Source organism: Carassius carassius, chromosome 41 (genome assembly GCF_963082965.1).
Source record: "Carassius carassius chromosome 41, fCarCar2.1, whole genome shotgun sequence".
In the NCBI taxonomy this organism is placed as follows: Eukaryota; Metazoa; Chordata; class Actinopteri; order Cypriniformes; family Cyprinidae; genus Carassius; species Carassius carassius.
In genome coordinates this window covers 9,117,148-9,142,156 of record NC_081795.1, presented here as the reverse complement: position 1 = coordinate 9,142,156, position 25,009 = coordinate 9,117,148, and the positions used below count along the sequence as shown (strand labels likewise).

Below are 25,009 nucleotides of genomic sequence, written 5' to 3'. Positions count from 1 at the left end.
GCTATATTTCAAACATAATGTTTATTGTTATTTTTGGATGCAAGCCATGCAAGTGCACATGGAATGTTAGTTCCAGATATGTGAGAAAATAATAGTTGTGTGCAGATTTGTATATCATAATTGCTATTAATAGCTGATGATAGATGATGACTATTTTCGGCATGATAAACAAGCGGCTCAGCCCATGTGAGGAAAGTTTTATAACAAAGCAAACAAAATTTCAACAACAACATTTTCCAGCCTACGCTTCTTTTTTATATACATAGTCCTTTTCCTATATCCATTTCAGTAGCCTAAAAATGAATGATTTCGTTTTAATTTTCCATGAGCAGGCTAATCGGTTTAGTTTATGGTGTGAAATAAAGTTTTTTTTTTATAATGACATTTGAAACACAGAATGACATCAACATATTAGTACATGCCAGGGAGGTGAAATAAAGGTTCCAGGGATATTCTCATGAAGAGTGACGCTATGGCTCCTGTCGCTTTAAACGACAAGAACATCCTTCTGTCACACTCGTTTAATAGGTGACGCGCGCGTTCACGCGCTGCGTTGTGATGGACGTGTGGAAGCGCAGATTCATTTCTTCTGACTTTGGACCTAGAGAAGGATTCTTTTGGCCGAGAAGCCAAACAAGTCTACTTTTCTCATTAACTGAGGAAATTGAGTTGCAATACAGCACCTTTGAACACGACCAAAGGAATTCAAAGAATATTTCTTATTGCTCTTCTTATTGCATGTAAGAACATGTTACTCTGAACGGTAGGATGGTGAGTATTTAATATATTAGTGAAATTATGTTGTGTGTCTGTGTATAACGTTCACTGAACCTATATATATATATTCGGAGTAGAAGTAGGGACACCAAGTCTATAGCTATTTAATGCGATGCGGGTTTTCACTTGCTAAGTGACAAAATATGATAATCTCTGCACTATGCACGTTTAATATCCGACACCTGCCTTTCACATGCAAAATAATATTTAGGTTGTCCATATGCTTGGCGTGACGAGTTTTTTATTAGTCTTATTTTGTCTGTGCTGTGTTATTTAGTAGTGTGAATTATTAATAATCTCAGAAGAACTTCCAGTGCTTTACGTTTTGATTAAATGTTCTCGAGCGCAATTATTAAATAAAATCTCAGCTAAAGGAAACTTTTTAATATGCAAGTATATCTGAAATTGTTAGGCTATACCTCCAATCAAATATGTTCATATAATAACAATAAAGTACGATTGCTATTTGTGTAGCTAGTCGCTTTTTTTGTTAGGCACGCGCAGCCTTTTAACTGGTCTTACATGTACTTAACCGGTGTAATTACATTTGTTATTAACATGATATTTATGTTTTATAGCTTTGTGTATATGAACCGTTTGGCGCTGCGAATTAAAGTCGACTGAACTCATTTTTTCACAGAGCTTGAAATCAGTTACCAGAGTGCAAACGAAACTAAAGCACGTGTCGTGGGATAGTCTTAAGAAAACCCAACGTGTCTCAGCAAGCAACAGACGACTTCTCTCGTACTATCTGTACGGTTCTGTCATTAGCCAAAATATATCAAATGTATTTTAATATGCCTACGAGTGTAATATATCAAGGAAACGAGTCCCTCACTTCAAACAAATGGCTGTGTGGGAGCCTCAAATATATACAATTTCTCATATTTTCACCATGTTAATATTTACTGCATCTCAACCTGCACAGCACAGTGGTTTTTTGATGAACCTGAAAAGCTGACGAAGAGAAACTTGTGTTATTAAAGTAAAATATGCTATTAAAACGTCAATATTAAAAATGACCCATACAACAAAATTTCATAATCTGAAATCTGTTAGATGACTAGTAAAATGCATTATTGTTGATATTTGTGTTAGAGAGAGAGAGAGAGAGAGAGGAGTGCAGGGTAAGAATTGATCTAAATTCTAATGTGATAGAAAGTCACAAAATAAATAAATAAATAAACAAATTAATAAAAATTTAAAAGATGACCTTTTTACTGGCATTCTGGGCTCATGCATGACAGTTATTCCTATTCTGGGCTGTTTCTCAGATGCTGCCATCTGTTTTCCCATATAAATATATTATATATAAACCAAAGTTTTATTTTTGAATTTAAATATCATTTATGTGCTTAACATTTTTACATACATTTTTATAAAATTTACAAAATGTTAATTAAAATATGTATTTTTTATTATTATTTATTACATAAAACTGAACAAGTTGGAATGAGCGGGTTAAAATAAATTATGATGTAATGTAGCACTTTAAGCAATTTAACACACTGCACTTATTGCAATAATGAGGTGGGAAATTATGATTTCTGATAAGTCTGATATAGCCCAGCTTTATTGATATGAGAAAGGCACTTCTTAGATTATATTATTTTTTATTATGCTTCATATTAATATATTCTCATCTACTACTGGCGCCGTTTGTGTGCATATATGAACCCATTTATATGAGTTGAGTGTTAGAAGGGGCGCGGCCTTGGCACTGCAACAGGGGCAGAAAAATACACAGTGCTAATGTTTTTCAACACTTCATAATAATAATTATAATTAATAGGACTGTGTGTGTTCATGTGAGCGCTTTCCACTCTAAAGTAAAAGCAGCAAATAAAATCCCATCCTTCAGTCCTTTATGCTCATACGGTCAAGAGTTTAATCTCTTAAATTATCATTGATTGTTGATTAGCAGAATCAACTGCAGAATTTACAGAATCATCTGCTTGTCATGACAGTTCACGGAAAGACAGAAATATGCTGAAAGTCCAAAAGAAAGCACTGTCCTATTGGATTATGCACTCTGTTTTCAAGTTCCAGAGGGTTTTACGGACCTTACATTTTTGGATTTTCTTAAAATATTTATGTTCACTGCGTCAGTGTTTGATTTATTCCTGGATCATACGATGGTGCTGTTTTGATCATCTTGTTCTGTATTTCTCTACTTTGGATTATGCCAGACTTATCCTGACAACAACAACTACAACATTCCTACAGCTGTGGGTCTCAGGAGTGTCTTGTATTTGCCTTTACCAGAAATAGAACTAACTATGAGACTGTCTATTTTCAGATGATGTGTTAATGATTTTTGTCAGAGAGTGGATGATCGGTGTGGTGGGTTGAATGTTGGGTGAATTTTGCAGTATTTTATGGTTCACTGAACATCCACTGTATACTCAGTTTGGAGAAACGGATCAGAAAGTAATTCAACATGATTTTCTCATTTAAATCCAGAGGCTTGAAAAGAAAGGTGTTGTTTTTGTAGTTAAAAGTGACGCTTTTTGTAAGATGGAGATTTCTGCGCTACAAATGCAAAAGTCAGATTCAGAGTAAAAGTGAGTGCATATCAAAACAATATAGAACATTTTTTTATTAATTTTCTCGGTGTCAGTGTTTTGCCTTGGTAATAGGAAATCTATTATTTACTCATTTTAGGAGCACAAATCAAATTGGGGTGTAAAAGAATAGGCACATAATATCTTGGATAGAGGACTTATCTACATGTATATGTACAGTATGTATTCTTTTTAATATTTGTAGCAGTTTGTAACTATTTTACATTTTGGCAAATCAGTGGCGACTTCATAATAATTTTTATGATTTCGCTCATATGTTTTTATGCATTCTTCTTACACCCCTCTGAAGGTTAGGTTGAAGAATGTACCTTAATTCTTAGTTATTATCTAAAATTGTACAAATGTAAAATATTTATATTTTCTCTTGAGATTAGTTTGGTATGCACTCTGTTTTCTAGCGAATACTGTTCAAGGCACAATATGATTATTTTGCACAATTTTGCACAATCAAATTCAAATGTTCAATATAGAACAATTTTACCCCTCAAAATGATAAAGTTCTGGCTTTCTAAAAAAGGTTGATATTCCTAAACTCCAAATGCTTTTGTGGAACTTATTGTCAGTTACAGCTTTAAAAATAACTGATTTGATTTTGAATATTTCTGAATCGCTCTCCAAACAAAGGCTGGACTGCATATTAGCTCAAAGAGGATGCATTACAGTCCTGTAGATATAAATAAACTGAAACGGCTAATGGAATATCCACTTTTTTACTTCTAGACCCTTGAACTTTGTGACTGGTTTTGGGAAACCATTTTTGATGTTCATAGATCAATCTGAAGGATTTAATATAGGAATGTTAAACAAGCTGCTTTGAACAAAGAGTGTGTGCCATTAAATTTAGTACAAGGTCCTGTGCTTCAGTTCTTTAATAGATCTCCAAACATGCCCATTCTGCATTCCAGTTCTCTGAGCAGAGAACAACACTCACCCATCAAACACAATACAGACCTTTGATGATTTATATGAATTATATTTGGCTTGTCAAACTATCAAAGCAACATCTAAATCAAACTAGCCAGGAGTGTAAACCGATGGCTATCTATTCTCTGCTGGATGAGCCACAGTTCTAGCAAAAATGCTTTTAGCAAACTGCTGTGAATTTTGCTGTATTCTGTTTGTTCACATTCGCATTGTGTAGAAAATGACAAGAATATGAAGCCGGACACTTTGTTGATAGTGCAAGTCTGATGTAACCCTTAAAAATTCATTAAAGTAATAGTTCACCCAAAAATAAAAGTTAAGTGAAGGCCATCCAAGATCAGTACATATTTAGCGAAATTTAGCATTACATCACTTGCTCATAAATGGATCCTCTACAGTGAATGGGTGCTGTCAGAATGAGAGTCCTTAATGAAAACATCACAATAATCCAGAAAGAGATCAAGCACTGTTTACAAGTAAAAACAGTCCTAAACAGACTGCTATTTTGGCAAATAGTGACGGTTAAAACACTTATGATAGATTTTTTTCTTTTAAACATGCAGCTTTTTGCTTCACAAAATATTAAACATGTTTATATGTGTGGATTATTGTGATGTTATAATCAGCTGTTTGGATACTCATTCTGATGGCACCCATTCACTGAAGGGTTCACTGGTGAGCAAAAATACTCACCTGAGGGTGAGTATATTTTCAGCAAATTTGAATTTTTTGGGGAACTTCTCCTTTAAAAAGTGCATAGATGTCAGCCACATGTGGGCAGTGTGCTGACATATGGCGCAGTTGTGCTTCGGGTGTCCTTAGACCATACCCTGCTTCCATGGACCTTTTCCGTTCCCACTTCCCATCTCTCTCTCCCACTCACTCACTTCCTGTCATATCTCTACTGTTCTGTCAAGGAAAAATGCCAAAAATGGCAAAAAAATTTAATTTGCATAGATAGATGCCACAGTAGACCGTAGGATATGTTATTCACTTACATGGATAATGGTGTCTGGTTCATTTGAGGTCAGACTGCAGGCAGCCTGCGAGTTTTAAACAGGAATATAGCCATAGCTGATCTGATTCACTAATGTTGTTGCTGCTTTTAAAGTTTAGTTGGTGTTGCACTTATCAGACAAAGAAACTGTTAGTATGTGAAGGTCTTTAAGTGCAGGACTGCCGAAAACAAATTACTCTGAAAAAAAGAGAGAAAACAAACAAACAAAAAAAAAGCAACTCTTCTTTCTGTTTCTCTCAGAGCAGGACTCTTCGCCAATCCCAAATTCTATTTGGGTTAAATTTCAAGTAATGTGAAAAATCAATATGTACTGATGCTTTCCTAACTTGCATTGATTGTTTGCTGAAATGCATGAGAATTCAGTTAAACATGTTTTTCTTATAAATAATGGTTACATTAATTATAGTTCCCTTTCGAGAGTACTCTCGTACTGCGTAAGCTAGCTTACGCTATGGGAAAAGGTCCCCTTTTCTCGAGAATATGAAGCCAAAAATTATCCTTAATTTTTAAATAATGTAAAACGCAGTGCTGCAGCACAGCAGACCCAAGCGAAGTGGCTCGCGCGCTTATTGGCTGTGCTGCGGCAACTGCAGCAACCTATGGTGAGGCGGCGGAGAGGAACGAACCAATGGGGGCGCTTCGCGCCCATTGGACGTCAGAGCGCGCCAAAATAGGCGTGGCTGGAACTATATAAGCCACCGCTTCACCATAGGGATCAGATTTCATCTCCTTCAGCGATCTCACCTGCACTTCGCTGTCTTCTGAGGACGCCGGCTCGTGCTTCATCTCGACGCCGCCTTCAGCACTCGCTTCCTGCTGCGTCATCCGGCGTGACTATATCCTTTACAAAGCTAGTGTGTTTGCCCCTGCATCACACTTTTTTCTCCAGAATTCGAGGCGTTGTTTCAAATGCCTCGGGCCTGCGCTTCCTGCCGAGGCCCTCTGCCCAGCGAGGACCGCCACATCATCTGTGTCTCCTGCCTGGGCCGCGAGCATGCTGAGAGCGCACTCTCCAAGGGCGGCTGCCCTGAGTGCGACAACATGGCTATATCGACCCTGCGGGCTCGATTAGCTCAAACCAGCCACGATGCTCCACCCGCTCCGCCTCTTCTCTCTCAAGTGCCGCGTAAGAAACGCCGCGATCAGAGAATGCCTGAGCACACTGCTACACGCGAGCTCACGCCGGAACACTCCCCGCGTGCCTCGCCCGCTCTCTCTCCTTCGCCTGTCCTCTTCGTGGACGAGCAGCGCCAGTCCCTGCTCACCAGCGCCCCCTTCTCCTTCGGAGCGCCTGAGGCGGAAGAGGACAGAGCCTTTCTCTCGCTGCGTCCAGTAGTGAGGAATGGTCGGGCTCCATTGCGGACCCCCCCCCCCCTCTACAGCACCCAGCTGCACCGGACAACGCGCTGATATCGACGCGGAGCTTACTCGCGTGCTTACAAGGGCTGTCAGCGACCTTCAGCTCGACTGGTCTCCTCCAGACGAGCCCGCTAAAAGCAGGCTGGACGAATGGTTCTTGCAGGGGCGCCCTTCGGCCCGTCCGCAAAGAAACGCCCCCTTCTTCCCGGAAGTTCACGATGAACTCACGAAGTCGTGGAAAGCCCCATTCTCCGCACGCTTGAAGACTTCTGTCTCGTCAGCGCTCTCCTCTGTCGACGGCACCCGAGACCACGGTTACGAGAGCCTCCCCCCTCTCGAGGAGGCTATTGCTGCACACCTCTGCCCGCCCTCAGCCGCAGGATGGCGGCCGAAGCCTGTGCATCCATCCAAGCCGTGCCGCACCACCTCAGCTCTCGCTGGCCGAGCTTACACCTCCGCTGGTCAAGCTGCTTCGGCTCTACACACCATAGCTGTGCTGCAGGTTTTTCAGGCCAGACTTCTCCGTAACCTGGACGAGTCTGCCCCAGATACCTATGACTTTAAAGATCTCCGCAGCGCTACTGATCTAGCCCTGCGTGCGACAAAGACCACAGCACAAGCGATCGGCCGAAGCATGGCAAGCCTCGCTGTTTTAGAGCGACACCTCTGGCTCACGCTCACGGAGATGAAAGACGCCGACAAATCCGCCTTTCTTGACTCTCCTATCTCGCCTTCCGGCCTCTTTGGCCAGTCGGTTAAGGGTTTCGCTGAACGCTTCACTGAGGCTCAGAAAACGTCACAGGCAATGAGACACTTCCTGCCGAAACGCTCTAGCTCTGCTGCGGGACGCCGTAGAAATGCGCCGCCCCCTCAGACCTCGAAGCCATCGCAGACAGACTTACAGTCTCGCCCAGCGACAAAAACCCAGCACCGCTCTCGCTCTACGAGCCGCAAACCGCCAGAGAGACGGGGACCTCGGCCCAGGATTGTGCTGAACCCCGAGCCTCCGAAGCCCTCCTGACCTTCGGGCTGAAAAGACCGTGGTTAAGTCCCGCTGCGGCCGGACCACCACACAAGAAACCTCACATGCTTCCTCCAATCCCCTCACTAAAGGCGGTTGGAGATGTCTATACTGCAGTAAACGAGCCTGTTACAATGCACGCACGCCTGCACACAAACGCCGTTTTCACGGCGACCTCAATAAAGCACAAAAAGAGCTTTTTCTATGTAGGCAGTGTGCCCACTACACAGTACGCACCCCTACATGTATACACACTCCCCCAAGTGTCACAAAGACACACTCGGGTCTCCTTTCATGCCCACCATTCCCGCTCGCGCCGGAGGTGCTCTAAATGTAGCGCGCGTGCCCACTTCTCAGTGTGCAACCCTACAAATAAGCGCTGTCACCACAGTGTCACAAGCACAGCATACTCGAGCTACTGGTCCCCTCATAACAGGCGGCCAGTGCCCGAAGCACATTCAACCCATAGCCGCACGAGCCGCTGCATGGCAGGCCATCCCCGGCATATCAAATTGGGTTTTGAATATAATAAAACGAGGTTACTCGCTCCAGTTCGCTCGCAGACCGCCGCGCTTTCGCGCCGTGGTCGAAACGAAAGTGAAAAGCGAAATGACACACGTCCTTCGCGCCGAACTGATAAACCTTCTTGCAAAAGAGGCGATAGAAACTGTCCCCCCTGCGCAGCGCGAGTCAGGCTTTTACAGCCGCTACTTCCTCGTACCAAAAAAGGATGGCGGTCTCAGACCCATCCTAGATCTCAGACGTTTGAACAAATCGCTTATGACGCGATCGTTCAAAATGTTAACTACCAAACAAATACTCGCGCAAATTCGCCCGAGGGATTGGTTTTTCTCAGTGGATCTGAAAGACGCTTACTTTCACATTCAAATAGCACCCCATCACAGGCCATTCTTGAGATTCGCCTTCGAGGGGCAGACTTATCAGTACATGGTTCTTCCATTCGGCCTCTCCGTAGCGCCCCGTACGTTTACACGGTGCATGGATGCCACTCTCGCACCCCTGAGAATGCGGGGAGTGCGAGTATTGAACTACCTCGACGGCTGGCTAGTTTTAGCCCATTCCGAGGAACTACTGACGACACACAGATCCTGGATCCTCAGCCATTTAGAATGCCTGGGTCTCACGATCAACACTGTCAAGAGCGCTCTGTCTCCCAGCCAGAGGATTTCCTTTTTGGGGATAGACATAGACTCTGTAACATGTACAGCGCGTCTGACGTCACAGCGCACTCTCACTATTCAGCATCTAGCCGTGTCGTTCAAAGCCGGGTCTCTTTACCCGCTCAAACGATTTCAGGAAATGCTAGGTCTGATGGCATCAGCCTCTGCGGTTCTCAAACTGGGCCTGCTGCGCATGCGCCCACTACAGCGCTGGCTGAGAGACCGTGTTCCAGCGCGCCTGGATTTCCGGCCGGCGCGCATCAGGGTGACCCACGGCTGCATCACTGCTCTGGCCCCTTGGAAAATAGCCAACTGGTATCAGTTAGGCGTAAGCACGGGCGCTGTCTCGAAATGGAAAGTAGTCTCGACAGATGCATCCAACCTCGGTTGGGGCGCCCTGTACGAGGGCAGGTCTGCCTCCGGCCTCTGGTCGAGCCCGGAGCGACTGTTACACATAAACTGTCTGGAGATGATAGCGGTCGAACTATCCCTGAAAGCTTTCCTCCCATTTTTAAAGGGCCACCACGTTCTGGTCAGATCAGACAACATGTCAGTGGTGGCCTACATAAATCGCCAGGGTGGTGTCAGGTCAGAAACCTTGCACACCCTGACCGAACGTCTTCTGACATGGGCACATTACAATCTGCGCTCGCTAAAGGCAGCGCATGTACCTGGCATCCTGAACCGGGGCCCGGACATGCTTTCCAGGGCGAATGTTCCCCCTGGGGAGTGGTCTCTTCACCCACAAACGGTTCAGTTGATGTGGAGCATCTTCGGCAGGGCAGAGGTCGACCTCTTCACCTCAGAAGACAACGCTCATTGCCCAATATATTTTTCAAGGAGCAGGGACGCGCTGGCCCTCGATTGGCCCAGACGCCCGCTTTATGCCTTCCCACCGGTCGCGATGCTACCGCAGGTCATCGATCGGGTCAGGAAGAGCAGATGTGCTATGCTGCTAGTAGCCCCACTCTGGACGACCCAACCTTGGTTCTCCGAGCTGATGCAGCTGTCCAGTACAGCCCCATGGCCAATACCGCTGCGGAAAGATCTCCTCACGCAGCTGAAGGGCGCGCTCTGGCATCCCCACCCCGAACTTTGGGCCCTTCATGTATGGCCCCTCAACGGGTACCCGGGAACCTCCCTGAGGGAGTGTTAAAGACCATTACGGAAGCCAGAGCGCCCTCAACCAGGCTCCTGTACGCGCAGAAATGGTCAGTGTTCTCCGCCTGGTGCGGGACACGGAACCTAGACCCTCACTTATGTGACGTGACGGAGATACTCTCCTTCCTACAGGAGCGTTTAGATGCGGGCAGATCCCCGTCTACGCTCAAAGTGTATGTGGCAGCCATTGCAGCTTCTCATGCTCCGGTGGCCGGCCTATCACTGGGAAAAAACGAACTGGTCATTCGTTTCCTTAAGGGAGCTCGTCGGATGAACCCTCCCCGACCCCCTTCAATCCCTTCCTGGGACCTGTCTACGGTCCTAGAGGCCTTAAAGGGCCCCCCTTTTGAACCGCTTCAGTCTGTCAATATGAAGCTTCTTTCGTTCAAAACCGCTTTTCTACTGGCTCTGGCCTCAGTCAAGCGAGTGGGGGATTTACATGCGCTATCTGTAAGCGCTGACTGTCTCGAGTTTGGGCCTAATGACTCCAGAGTCATTCTCAGACCAAGACACGGCTATGTCCCCAAGGTGCTCTCAACACCGTTCAGAGCGCAGGTCATCTCGCTGTCAGCCCTTTCCTCGCAAAGCGACGAAAGCAACGCGAGCTTCATCTGCCCCGTCAGGGCTCTCAAAACCTATATTGCGTGCTCCGCCTTATTCAGGAGGTCGGACCAGCTCTTCATATGCTTTGGTGGGCGCACCCGAGGTCTCGCCACCACGAAGCAAAGCCTATCGCGATGGATAGTAGACACTATCTCGCTGGCTTACAAATCTAAAGGCCTTCACTGCCCGTTCGGCATCAGAGCCCATTCCACCCGAGGTATGGCCTCGTCATGGGCGTGGTCCTGCGGGATACCACTGGATGATATCTGTGCGGCGGCAGGCTGGGCCTCTCCGTCCACATTTATTAGATTCTATAATCTGCAAGTCCCTGCCCTGCAGGCCAGGGTACTTTCTATATAGACGTGCTAAGCCTTATCACGTCCCCCTTTTTTCGTTCCCTATATAAAGCTCACTAAGGTTGGCTGTTGGGACTGGGATTTCTCCTGCTATAAAGCCCCGGGCTCCCGCCTTGGGCTGTGACAGGTCGAAGTTCCCGAGCACGCACGGCGTTTTACATTGTGTTCCCATAGCGTAAGCTAGCTTACGCAGTACGAGAGTACTCTCGAAAGGGAACGTACTCGGTTACTAGCGTAACCTCGGTTCCCTGAGATGAGGGAACGAGTACTGCGTAACCTGCCGTGCTATGTGCTCGGACCGGGTGATCGCTTCAGTCGATTTAAAACCTGATCCCTATGGTGAAGCGGTGGCTTATATAGTTCCAGCCACGCCTATTTTGGCGTTTTACTGCGTTTTACATTATTTAAAAATTAAGGATAATTTTTGGCTTCATATTCTCGAGAAAAGGGGACCTTTTCCCATAGCGTAAGCTAGCTTACGCAGTACTCGTTCCCTCATCTCAGGGAACCGAGGTTACGCTAGTAACCGAGTACGTTTTGCATAATTAGGCAAAGTATGGTCATTATTGCTGCTTATTTTTACTTGATATGAAATACATGTCAGTTTTATGGTGGAATTTCTGTGTCCAAAAGTCATTATTTTACAGACATTAGTCATAAACTGTTCAAACGTTTGCATCAAAAAGATTTTTTAGGAAGAAATTAATACTTTTATTTAGAAAGGATGCAAGATTTTTACATTGTTCCGAAAGGTTTTTATTTCAAATAAATACACTTTTTTTAACCTTCTTTTCAGCTAAAAATCCTGAAAAATATAGCGGTTTCTTCAGAAATATTAAGCAGCATTTTATATTTAAATAATAAATGTGTCTTGAGCAGCAAATCAGCATGTTGAATGATTCCTAAAGGATCATGTGACACTAAAGACTGGATAAATGGTTACTTGTGAAATGTCAATTGGTGTGCCATAAGGGTTGGCAAACTGATGTGAGTCATTTGACTGTTTCCAGGGTTTTGTGTAATTATATTTTAGCACGGGCACAAATAGATATCCTTGGTTAAATATGTTTGATGAATTAATCAAAGGAACCTTTAAAGTTGATCCAATATAAACATTGCAGAATTGGTTTCTGGCCTTCAGGACTTGTTATGTAACTATGTCCCACTTAGAAATTATTTGTTTAAAAATGTGCACTATCATGGTACCATGATAACACAATTGTTGCATAAATAATGACTGATGACATCTGCTCGAGATATTTTAATGAGGTGCTGTCTCAAACATCTGGTCTCTGAGGCATAGAAAACTGGGGGAAACAATGCTAAATGCAATTCAAATAAAATTCAATTATTAAGTAAAATGGGCAGTATAAAAGGGAGGAGAATTCACTTCCCTTAGTTTTTGTTGTTGATATTATTGTATATTGGCATAAATACATCTATCACTTGGCCCTCATCTTCATAAAAAAATAAAAAAATATATTAAATAAAATAGAGAAAAGCAATAAACATGGTTAATCATGGAAACAAACAAGTTTTGCAAAAGAGCATGAAACGATTGAAATTTTAAAGACATTTAGATACAAAAATTGTCAATTGTTCTATAAGTATCCAAACATTTCTCAACATATTTCAATCAAATGTTTTTCCCTTTTTATTTATTTATTGTAATTACAGGCAAAGTTTAAGAGGAAGTAAACTGTGTTTATATTCTCCTAACAGTATGATTTGAGTGATTTACATGGGTGACCTCTTCCTGAAGTCCTCAGTGTAGGTTGTGTTTAAATACCCTCAGCGCTTTCCAGCCTGTTTAACACAAAACCAACTAAATTATTCAACACCAATCTGATCATACATGATTTAGTAGGACACTCCTTTATTTACACATCTTCTGGGTTAAGCATACTGTTTCCTCCTTTTGAGCATGCTTGAAGAGATTTGAGTCAACTGTTTCTCAGAAAGGAGTTCAAATGACCTTCCTCCTTGAACCATTATCGATTGAGCTGAGATTTAGCATGCAGAGTCTGTATTTTGTCAATTTTGAAAAAAGCAATGTTTATTTTTAGAGAAACTACAAATCTTTGATGTGGTTTCCTCATCCATAATTCATGTTCTAATCCAATGTATTTTTGTGAATTTCAAGTGAATTTTCTCTGTGTATTTAAAACTGTATTTTTCTGTTTTGCACAATGTTAGATTTCAGTAATTTTAGGGTCGCTTTGATATAGCCTAATAATAATTAATAATATAAAAAAATGTATTGCCCATAAATGTTTGATATTCTAAACTATTTAAAAATTATATACTAACTCTATAAACTTAAAATGCAAAATGTAAAAAATAAATAAATTAATAAATTAATTAATTAATTAATGAAATTAATAAAAATACAGCATGAAAATGAGATTTGTTCAAAATTACATGCAGTGTTGTTAAATAATAATGTTAAATATTACATTGAAGTTACAAACTTTTACTTAATGAAAACTGAGCAGTATTTTGATTGAAGTTGATGCAGGTGTGGATCAGATGGAGTTCTTTCATGTGTAATGTTTTATTGCAGAAGATTTAATAAGGCCACATAAATTATAGACCGCTAGAGACTGGAGGTTCAAGAGCTTAAAGCCATCTGGCTTTGAATTCTTTTCGAGCTGTCAGATCTGTGTTTCCCTTAGTATCCTCTGCTGTGATTCAATCCTCAAGGGTGCAGCTGGTGCCATGGAGGTCTGAAAGAATGGCCTGCCCTGGTTCTGGTTGGACGTGGGCCCAGCTTTAAGATGTATGGCCCCTGGTACCTGTCTCAGTGATGAAGAGCACTCCCACCATCTTCCTCCTCACTCTATCTGTCTTGTGCAGAGCTGAGGTAATGTATACATTTTGCTAATGCATTTCTATATGTTTAGTTAAAAAAGTAGTAGCCCAAAAATACAGAAAATGTGTGTGTGTGGGGGGGGGGGGGGCGTGTTTTTGTGACATATCAGGACACAACTCTGTATAATGACATGGGTAGACACATGTATTACAAGGAGAGGGTGACTTATGAGGACATAACCCATGTCCCCATTTTTCAAAACGCTTATAAACCATACAGAATGAGTTTTTTGAGAAAGTAAAAATGCACAAAGTTTCCTGTGAGGGTTAGGGTTAGGTGTAGGGTTGGTGTAGGGCCATAGAATAAACAGTTTGTACAGTATAAAAACCATTACGCCTATGGGATGTCCCCACTTTTCACAAAAACAAACGTGTGTGTGTGTGTGTGTCTGTGTGTGTTTTCACATAAAGGTCTTATATGATCTGCAGTTCTTTCAATACTTGGGTGTTTCAGTCTCATTTTGTAATTGCATGCATTCTTAAAAATAAAGAGTTTGCAGTGATGTTGTAAAACAATTCAGAATTTCTTGCATGTAGGGTGATGAGTTTTGGACAGTAAGACCAGAAACATGTATCAAAGAAGTAAACAAGGCCAATTTTGATTTCATTTTGAGAAAGATGTAACCTGGTGTTATGTGTGTCTTTCAGAGTGTTAGTGGGAAGACGGTGAAGGACACAGTGCAGGAATGGAAAAGGTATCGGAACGAGTGCATCATGAAGATAAGCTCACAGCCCACCACCTCGGGTAGGCTTTAGCTCATCCCATCTGTGTGTGTGTGTGTGTGTGTGTGTGTGTGTGCGTGTGTGTGTGTTCAACACTGGAAAAGAGAAGTAAACAAACAAAGAGGAACATTTTACTAATCACTCTAAATGTTTGTCATGAATATTTTTCTCAATATAAATCTTGCTTGCTTAAGGAGTGTCAAAAAGGATAAGGTTACACTTCCAACATGGAAATCCACAATTAGATATAACATTTCATACATAATGTAAGCTCTGCATCATATTCACACTGTCTGTTCTCTCCATTAGGTTTGTTTTGCAAAAGCATGTTTGATATGTACGCTTGTTGGACAGATGGAGTTCCCAACACAACTGTGAAAGTGCCGTGCCCCTGGTATCTGCCTTGGTATGATCAAGGTATGGCTGCCAATAATAGTGCCTGTTGGCACAGTAATATAGAAATATGCTTTATAAATTTCATACAGTTCCCCAAATTATTTTTTTAAATTTTTTAATCTTAAATGGATAGTCTACCTAAAAATGAACGTTTTGTTATAATTTACTCATCCTCATGTCGTTCGATGACTTCTGTGGAGCTAAAAAGAATGAAGAAGAAGAATATTGGTAGCCAATTTTGGGATTTTCTGTATGAACCATGTAAACCCTGTTGGTATGATCCTAGGGTTCTGTAGTTGTATGTCAGGACTTATTAAGCTGTTCTGACTTATTTTTTGGGCATTTTATCTTCTGCCAGGTGAAAACTATACACCCTCAGAAAAAAGGGACAAAATGGGGTGGTACAAAAGCTGAAAGGAACAACTTTGTACCTTATTTAACCTAAATGGTACATATTAGTACCTTAAAGGTGCATATTTGTACCTAAAGAATATTAGTATATTTGTATTAGCATTAGAACCAATACTAAATACTTTTATTATTAGTATTTTGAAAGGTGAAAGGTGAAAATTTTCATATCAATAAAGGTATAAGACAAAAGTCTTTTGAATATTTATTTTCTTGCAAGAAAGGTTCAACAGTCTTCCAAGTTGACTGCAGAGTGAGACCAAGAAGAAAGACCCAAACGCAATATAGATACCTTCTTCAAATGTGGATGCTTTGATCTCATCCAATCATAATCCATGTTCAACATATACAGTATGTCCATTTAAGGTGTTCATCTATGTCCTCCATATGAGTTAATTCTAATAATTTAATGCAAATCTTAATCTAAGATGCCAGGACATCTAAGAAACTAAAATAATTTAGTTGTCTTGCATACATACAGAAATAGATTTCCTGTTAGATCTCTTAGCTCATCAAAAACTCTAGCACAATGAAGCAAACTGAAGTACTTGGAGACAGTCTGAAGAACACTCTTTAGTACACTGAAGCAAATAATACTACTACTAATAATAATATTTCAGATACAAATAAAATTTCCTCCACAAAAAGGGTACTGCCTCAGTGACAGTTTTGTAACCTTTTTTCAGAAAGTGTTGGACTCTTTTAGAGCATACTAACCAAGAATGTGTGATAATGGTGTTTTTGCTAGCACATGAGATAAGCTGGTGGTTATAATTTACATGACAATGTTCGGGCAGCACCGAATTTATAAAAAAGGTTCATAGTGGACTTTCAATTATTAGACATGTTTGAATGCAGTAACTCAAAGATCTGTTGTCTGTTACTGTCCTCTGCAGTGCGTAACGGGTTTGTGTCACGGGAATGTGGTCCAGATGGCCAGTGGCTCACCGTCAACGAAAGCAGCACATGGAGAGACCACTCACAATGCAGTGCAGATGACAGCAAGCAGAGAGAACAGGTAAAGACTGTCAGGGTTGGGGTGAATGGAATGTATAAAAGACTATAAAAAGTGCATTTGCACTTATGGAACAGCTGCGATACAACCTTTCCTTGGTTACTGCTATACACAAAGCAGTTTTAAAAACTACATAAATATACATGGCCATCCTTAGTGGGGTGCAACTGTTTTATATTAATATTTTAAAATGTAATTCATCCCTGCTATGGCAATTTGTTCCTGTCAGTACCACATGATCCCTTCTTCTGCTGAAGAAATATTTTTTGTTATTATCAATGTTGAAAACAGGTTTTCTGCTCTATGTATTTTTGTGGAAACAATGATATATATGTAACTATATATATATATATATATATATATATATATATATATATATATATATATATATATATATATATATATATATATATATATATATATATATATATATATATATATATATATTAGATTATTTAATTAGATTAAATTTAATGTTGAAAAGAACAGCATTAGAAATCTTTGTAACATTAGTCATGTTAATTATGTAATTTTTCATGTTATGTTAGATCAATAACATTAGTTGTTTGGCTTTGTTGAATTCAAGTTGCAGTTCAGTAAATTCCACTTCCTGTTGTTCAAGTTCAAATTAAAATTCCAGTTTAACTTCCTGTCCTACCAGATTATTAAATTTCAAGCTAAATTCCAGTCAATTCCCATTTTCTTAAAATCTGAATTCTTCAGCACCCTGTCAGGCATAAGTTCATGCCATTGTTGGGATGGAATTTTTACTTGGTCTTGTTAACACTCAAGATACTAAATATTATACAAATTTCTAATAATATACAAAAATATTGGAACATTTTACAATCAGACCCAGATTTTTCCAACACCTTTTAGCATTGTCATTTTTTTACAGCAAGGAGTCTAAAGAATTATCTAGTTAAGGCTTATGTATGTATAAGACCTTCCAAGCCTCCACCTTTTGTAAATCCTCAGGGAAACTTTGTGGAAATTGCACTCAATGTCAATACACCAGGAGGTTGAAATATTTTTCACATCTGAGAACAGGCAAAAATATATGAATAAAAAATGGCATTACTTGTAATCCGTGTAACATCATGTATGCTTTTACTTCAGATACATTGTATCCTAAAGGTCTTATTGGAAAAATTAATTACGGTAGGTTTTATTGAAGTTTTTTTTGATAGTTAGCCACTCCCAGAGTTAGTAGAGTAGCACTGATTGTAAGAGTGCATAGAGCAGTAGCCTATGTGTCAGTGTTGTTCTTGATGTCTGAAGAAGGCCTTGACTATTACCAAAGCGTCACGTTTTTAAAAAAAATAAACTTGGAATTCTTTAAGAGTGAGCGTTGCACCTTTTTCCTGTTTACTGAAGGAAACAAAGAAATAAAGTAACGATTTAGATTGTGATGTATACATGATTTATGTAAAATATGAAACAGACTGTATGAATTTTATGCAGTTCTGTTATTTCATGAACCAAAGTATTTGGGAAGCAGCCACACTTGTGTCATTTGCGGTGCTCTGAACTCATTTCTTATTGGCCCAGCAGACTTTATCTCCTGCTGGCAGAGTTATTTTTCAGAGTTATAGGCTATTACTCGCTAGTGTGATCCATGAATATAAAGCTATCATTACTCTTTGCCTGAGGCTTTCAATGGCTGTCAGTATGGCAGTGTTAGAAAAATGTCTAAAAGTCTCTAAGAATGAATTGATGTTCTGGTGTTTTCTTTGCCTTCATGTCCCACACAAGATGTCTGAGAAGGTTCTTCTTTCAGAGTAGTCACATGCATTCAGATGACTCATGGCTGTAAAGTGCTATTCTCTCTCGCTGTCTTCATAGGAGAATCAGATGACGATCTTGGCCTATTTCAGGGTGATGTACACAGTTGGTTACTCTCTATCCCTGGCCAGCCTGTCTTTAGCCCTGGTTATACTTCTCATATTCAGGTGATTGACAGTTTTTCCTAATAAAGATGAGTAGAAAATGGCATGCAGAAGAAAAATGTAAACAACACTCACAGTACAGTAGAACTAAATGAGTTGGCCCAAAATCATATTATATCATATTATACATAGCCTAATTCATTTATTGAACCTGAAGGGTTGATGATCAGATCTCCATTAATTGCACAGCCCTAAGTATTATGTAGCTTGTAGGAATGAATATGTGAATCGCCTGAGAGTATATAGTCATTTTGTGCTTAAGATTTCAACATGAGGTCATTAACTTAGCTGTTGCTATCAGCAGGAGAAATGCAGTTTGAGCTGTTCATGAATAAAATGAATATTTCAATGAGGTCTTTGTAATGTTATACAGGAAGCTCCGTTGCACACGTAATTACATCCACACAAATCTGTTTGCCTCTTTCATCCTGCGAGCTGTGTCCATCCTCACGAGAGATGCGCTCCTCATGAAAGACGCTTCTGAGTTCAGGGACAACAAAGATGTTTCGATTGTTCTGAGTGAACAGGTAAGCAAAAATACTTTACAGTGTCTCTACACACACTTACTCGAGTGTATTCTTACACTCACATTTCATTCTAAAATATGAAATAAAAACTATAAGAATTTTAGATTCATGTATATTTTATTTGAGAACTGACATTCAGCTGTTTTTTTTTTTAATTTTCTTAACATCAGAAATCAAAGTTTGGTAAACACTTGTCACGGATCATGTTTTCAAGTCCTTTCAGCTTTGATTTTGAAATAAAGTGAGATACTGTATTTAAGTGTGATAGTTGAACATACATACTTTCCATTAATATCATTATTGATTAATTCAGACCAATTTGTGGACGCAGAATGTGTATGAAAACGAGGCAGAATTTATCGTGTTAGCAGAGTGATATAGCAGTCAAAGTGCAATGGAGACATTGCTCTCTTATGTGACATTCTCAATTTTGCCTCCACGGAGAAAATGCCCCAGCTACTAAAACTATATTAAACTTCATGTAATGGTACAGTGAAGCCGCATTAAATTCCCACAGGTGATGTCAGGCTGCCGTGTGGCTCAGGTCCTGATGCAGTATTGTGTTGGGGCAAACTACAGTTGGCTACTGGTAGAAGGTCTATATCTTCACAACCTGCTGGTGCTGATGGTCTTCTCAGAGAACAGTTACTTCTGTGTATACCTCTTCATCGGCTGGGGTGTGTAATTTGCAAACTCTCTTTTTGTGGAACAACTGTCATGAAAATGATAGAGTAAAACTAAAATATTTAAAGATATTTACAAATATAAAAAAAATTACAATATTTAAAGAATGTAAATGATTCAATTATATACAGATAGTGTCATGCATATAATGAACAATTACCACAATTATTGTAGTTTTGTATCTTTATTTTTTAAGAAATTAAAAAATAAATGTTAACGAAAATGCAGTTGTCTTGCTGTGCTGTTTTGTATTTCATCAAATATATATATATAATTTTCTTTTTTTCTTTTTTTCTTTTTTTTTTAACAGGAACACCTGTGCTCTTTGTGGTGCCTTGGATAGTTGTCCGTTACCTGTATGAGAACACCAGGTAAGACGTGCCAAAATCTTGATGCAACAGCTTTTTCTTCATTTGGTTAAAGATTAAGAGCAGCTTTGGTTAAGCATTACAATTGTGCCTACACATTTCTCAAGGTGCTGGGAGATTAACGAAAATATGGCATATTGGTGGATCATCCGAACGCCAATCCTTTTGGCGATTTTAGTGAGTTTTTACCTCAATTTGTCTTAAATTTGAATTTGTTTTTTGATTGTATTGATAGTCACTCACATATAATTACAGAAAATTCTCCCACCTCCACTTGAAAGCAACCAATGGAACATCAATATAGATCTGCCCAGAGTTTGGTCCAAGGGTTATTTTTGATTGGGAGATGGGAGAATTCCAATTTGGGAGTCATTTGGAATGCAGCGTATGAATTACTAGTTAAATATACTCTTTCTCATGTATTATACATGGATGACTCACTAGACTGGAGCATTCTTGAGGACTGTGTTGAGGAACTATTTTACTGAACTCTGTTTGAACGGATTCATCACATGGATACAGTTGGAATAATTTATGCATTTTCCTTCATTGCACAGGATGAGAGGTCTTGTGTGTCTTTACACTGAACTTTTAATGTCTAACTATTTACAGTATATTTAAAAAGAATTATGACCATATTTTACAGGTGAACTTTTTCATATTTATAAGGATTATTCAGATCCTCATCTCCAAATTAAAAGCACATCAGATGAGGTATACAGATTATAAATTTAGGTAAGAATTTGAATTTTTTTCATTTTTGTTCCAACAAATGAATTTATATTATTTTCATCAGCATTTGTTAGTCGGTTTATTTTTCAAATCTACTTAATCTACTGGTGTTTCCTTGTGCCTGCAAAATGTCTGTTTCTTATTTCATCAGCGTTACGTGAACTGGAATTGTGTCACATTAAGTGCCTTAGCAAGCTTTGATGTTTCAACCGTTTTAAAGGAAATATTTCATCCTCTTATTTAAATGTCAGCCTTGAGGGTAGCATGCATCTTAAGGAGCTTTTTTTTCTTCACCAGAGACTATATTTCTAGCCTTCAAGCTTATATCCTGCTTATACATAGCAGAATAAAAGGTGGATTAAAATCTAAAAATCCATTGGTAACAGTGATAGAGGCCAGTTAGATTCTTGATTTATCCACAGTGCCTCACTGTTGTCATTTAATCAAACTTTTAAAAACCGTGTAGATGCAGATTAGTTTTTTTCTTAGAATGAATTAATATGAAAAAAGAGCTGTGAATTTCACCTGACATTAAACTTGGATTTAAAGAAACCTGATGATTTTTTGAAGTGAGATGGGCTGGACTGTGTTTTAAATATCTTCATTCTTTAATATTCTTGGTCCCTCAGGTTAGCCAAGTCCACGCTGACCCTCATTCCTCTGTTAGGGATTCATGAGGTGGTGTTTGCTGTGATGACAGACGAACAGACTGAGGGTGTGCTTCGCAATGTCAACCTGTTCTTCGAACTCTTCTTCAATTCTTTTCAGGTACAACTAAAGGAATTAAGAGAGACAGACCATGTCACAACATGGCCTAGCTCATACAGTGTACTTACTTTTATTGTTTACATGCACATTTTAAATGCAGTAAATGTGCTTACAGTTAATTAATTTTGACGCATTAGTTCCTGTTACCCCACAGGGTTTTCTGGTGGCCATATTATACTGCTTTGTCAATAAAGAGGTAAGAGGAATCTATTGTATATATATATATATATATATATATATATATATATATATATGTATGTATGTATGTAAGTATGTATATATATATATATATATATATATATATATATATATATATATATATATATATATATATATTGTAATTAGTTATTTAAATATAAATTATTATAAATCACACACACTTATATATTTATATATACATATATATATACATCTTATACAATGTATAAACAATACAGTATCGTCAGTAATTAGAAATTTTTTTCTTTCTTTTTTATTATAAAATATTACTTTTATTCAGCAAGGATTTTAAATTGATAAAAAGTGATAGTAAAGACTTTTATTGTTGAAAAAGATTTATATTTTAAATACATGCTACCCGATGAAAACTCATTAAAAAACTTACATTAATAAATTATATTTTAAAGTAGAAAACCATTATTTAAATTGCAATAAAATTTCACTATAATATGTTTTTTTCTGTATTTTTGATCAAATAAATGCAGCCTTGATTAGTATAAGAAACTTAAAATAACTGATCTTACTGATCCTAAACTTTTGAGCTGCAGTTTACACACACACACACACACACACACACACACACACCCATGATATATTATTATCGTTTTTGTTAATATTCTGAATTAGATTAGTTATATTTCCTATTTTCATTTACATTTTAGTAAATTGTTTTTAGTAATTTTTTTATTTTTGTCATTTTTATTTTATTATTTTTGTCTTTGTTTAGACTTAACTCCATTTTATTTTTAATTTTTAGTTATTTTTTGTATTTCAAAAAAATATTGAAAATGTAAAATGTTATAATGTTTTAATATTTTATTACAGTTATTTTTTTCTTAAGTATTAGATGTGTTTTTATGATTTCAGTTTTTTTAGTTTAATTATAATATATATATATATATATATATATATATATATATATATATATATATATATATATATATATATAAAACCATGATATTTGCACTGTCTTTGATTCCAGGTGCAGTCAGAAATCAAAAAGAAATGGCAGCGATGGAAACTGGGAATAAGCATTTTGGAAGACCAACGTAATACAGGTAGCAGTGTACAGCAGGGAGGTGCAGGTCCTCGGTGTCACCACAACATAACCTGCTCTCCAGACTGCCCTCTGGACAGTGACAGCCAACTGTCCTCGGACCCAACACCCACAGCCACCCTCCCGGCTATTCAACATCACTACCATCCCAGAGCAAAGAAAGGCAAGGCATTCTGCTACATCTCTGCCCGAAAGGAGATTCTGAACAGGTTGGATGTGCCAGCATTACCCCAGTGTGCCCGAGAGGGAGCAGTGATGTTTTCTGAGAGCTACTGTTGAACCATGTGGACTGTGCTGCCCATTGATCGGACCAACAAAGCTGGATATCTTGAAGTGTCTTGGAATGATATCTTATTGTTTCAAACTATAAAAAGCATCTTATTGCATCAAGTTACATAATGCCTGACAACCCATTTTATTTGCGTTTTTCTTGTTTGGTATTTACCACTATACCGCATTTTGGACACTTGATTAATTCTGTTATGTGCCAACATTGTGGATCAACTCAAAGACTGTCTACTTCACCACAAAGTCATTTATATTTTTGATTGCATAAGGATTGTCTGTACAAAGTCCACAGGTAAGACACACAAACATCACCTAGCCTGCAAAATCACCAAATAGCCATCAGTATGTTAACTCCCAAAAGCATTTGCACCCTTAAACCACATCTCCACTACCATTTAAGAATCTGGGGTCAATAATATTTGTTAGAAATTAATTCTTTTATTCAGCAAGAATGCATTAAATTGTTTGAAAGTGACAGTAAAAACTTTTACATTGTTACAAAAGATTTCTATTTCAAATAAATGACGTTCTTTGGAACATTCTGTTCATCAAAGAATCCTGAAAAGGCAGTTTCTACAATAATATTATGCAGAAGAACAGTTTTCAGCATTCATAAGAAATAGTGGCACCAAATCAGGATATTAGAATGATTTCAGATGTATCATGTGTAACTGAATGGCGAATGGCTGCTGATAATTCTCTTTACCATCACAGGAATAAATAACATTTTAAAATATAGTCAAACATACAGTTAAAAAAAGAGTTATTTTAAATATAATAATCTTTTACAAATGTATTGCTTTTACTGTATTTTTGAATAAAAAATGCAGCCTTGGTGAGACTTTGAAAACATTTTCGAATGGTAGTATTTCTTAACTGCAGATGCCACTTAGTTTGATATTGTCATTTAATGCAAAGACTTATATTTTGTGCAGTTTAAAAGGACAAACACTTTTTGGGAAGACTGTATGTACATACAGTAAAAAGACCAATAATGGACTTTGTTTTTGTCCATAAAAAACAAATCAGTACCAGAACTAGACATTATGTCACGTCCTCACCCTTATTTGATATGGTGCCCCTGGAGCTGTTAAATGTCTAATATGAAGGTTTTATATAGCTCTTATGTAACCCGCTCAACCAGGATGGTGCGATCTCTTGAACAGCAGGAAATCGAATTCCTTTTTTATGCTTCTGCATTCCACTCGATGGCCTAATCCCCTTTCATGCTGTGCCATAACAGAACCCAACTGTGAACTGTATGTCTACAATAGAGTTTAAAGAGGATTATTAGTTATTTTAGTTAATAGGCAACGGTCACAACACTATTTAATATGGAAACTCTTTATGAAGGTTTAAATCATAGTATGCCCTCATTTTTGAACCACTCACACGGACTGAGATCAATTCTTACACTGTATCCCTTCTTTTTTTGTTACTTCACCTGGACATTCTTTTTCTGTCAATGTGGATGGCAGAGTACAGTTATAATCTCTATTGTACCTGAGCTTTCACAGTGATTTAGACAATGTATAATGTTGTGTCTAAATTGTATCCATCAAGTGGAGGTGTTTGTTCTGTTGCGTTGCCTTGACATTGAGGTTATTCCACAGCTCTATTGGCATCTAAAGCCACCTGTTTGATGTAGGGAGAACTGCACAGAGTGTTTTAGGGTTGCATTAGTCTCCTGAATAATTCTTGTATCACATTTTTAGTGCTTAATGGTATTAACCTGGTGCGTGGTGGTGAGTCTGTGGACATGCATGAATCTGTCAAAAATATTGGTAGGATGGTTATTTACATACATACATAGTTATTTACCACACATCTCTCACTCTCATGTTTTTTCCAGTAATCATCTATATATTACAGATTAAGTTACCGTTCACACAGAATGTTTAAAATGCAAGATATAATGCAGTGAAATGAGAAAAATTAGATGTTATTTAAAAATGTAAAATTCTTTTAATGTGCATCTCTAGACCATGTGGGCTTTTTTCTCATCTTGTGTTTTTAATC

General features: G+C 38.8%; 1 protein-coding gene across 1 annotated transcript; it reads left to right on the top strand.

Annotated features, from left to right (window-relative positions):
- The first annotated feature begins 539 nt into the window (after positions 1–539).
- Positions 540–24,582, top strand: LOC132123587 (gastric inhibitory polypeptide receptor-like). The gene is made up of 14 exons (XM_059534320.1): positions 540–771; positions 13,689–13,848; positions 14,505–14,601; positions 14,889–14,996; positions 16,280–16,401; positions 18,244–18,350; positions 18,721–18,874; positions 19,392–19,551; positions 19,869–19,929; positions 20,034–20,103; positions 20,573–20,661; positions 21,288–21,426; positions 21,581–21,622; positions 22,628–24,582. Exons 2-14 carry the CDS (start codon positions 13,792–13,794, stop codon positions 22,979–22,981), a joined length of 1,560 nt encoding a protein of 519 aa, XP_059390303.1. The 5' UTR covers positions 540–771; positions 13,689–13,791; the 3' UTR covers positions 22,982–24,582.
- The last annotated feature ends 427 nt before the right edge of the window (positions 24,583–25,009 follow it).

Excerpts from the sequence above, each read along its gene's own strand:
- LOC132123587 (XM_059534320.1), top strand. The coding sequence starts at position 13,792 with ATGAAGAGCACTCCCACCATCTTCCTCCTCACTCTATCTGTCTTGTGC. Across the intron at positions 14,997-16,279 it reads TCTGCCTTGGTATGATCAAG|TGCGTAACGGGTTTGTGTCA; the intron begins GTATGGCTGCCA and ends TGTCCTCTGCAG. Across the intron at positions 20,104-20,572 it reads CAATCCTTTTGGCGATTTTA|GTGAACTTTTTCATATTTAT; the intron begins GTGAGTTTTTAC and ends CATATTTTACAG.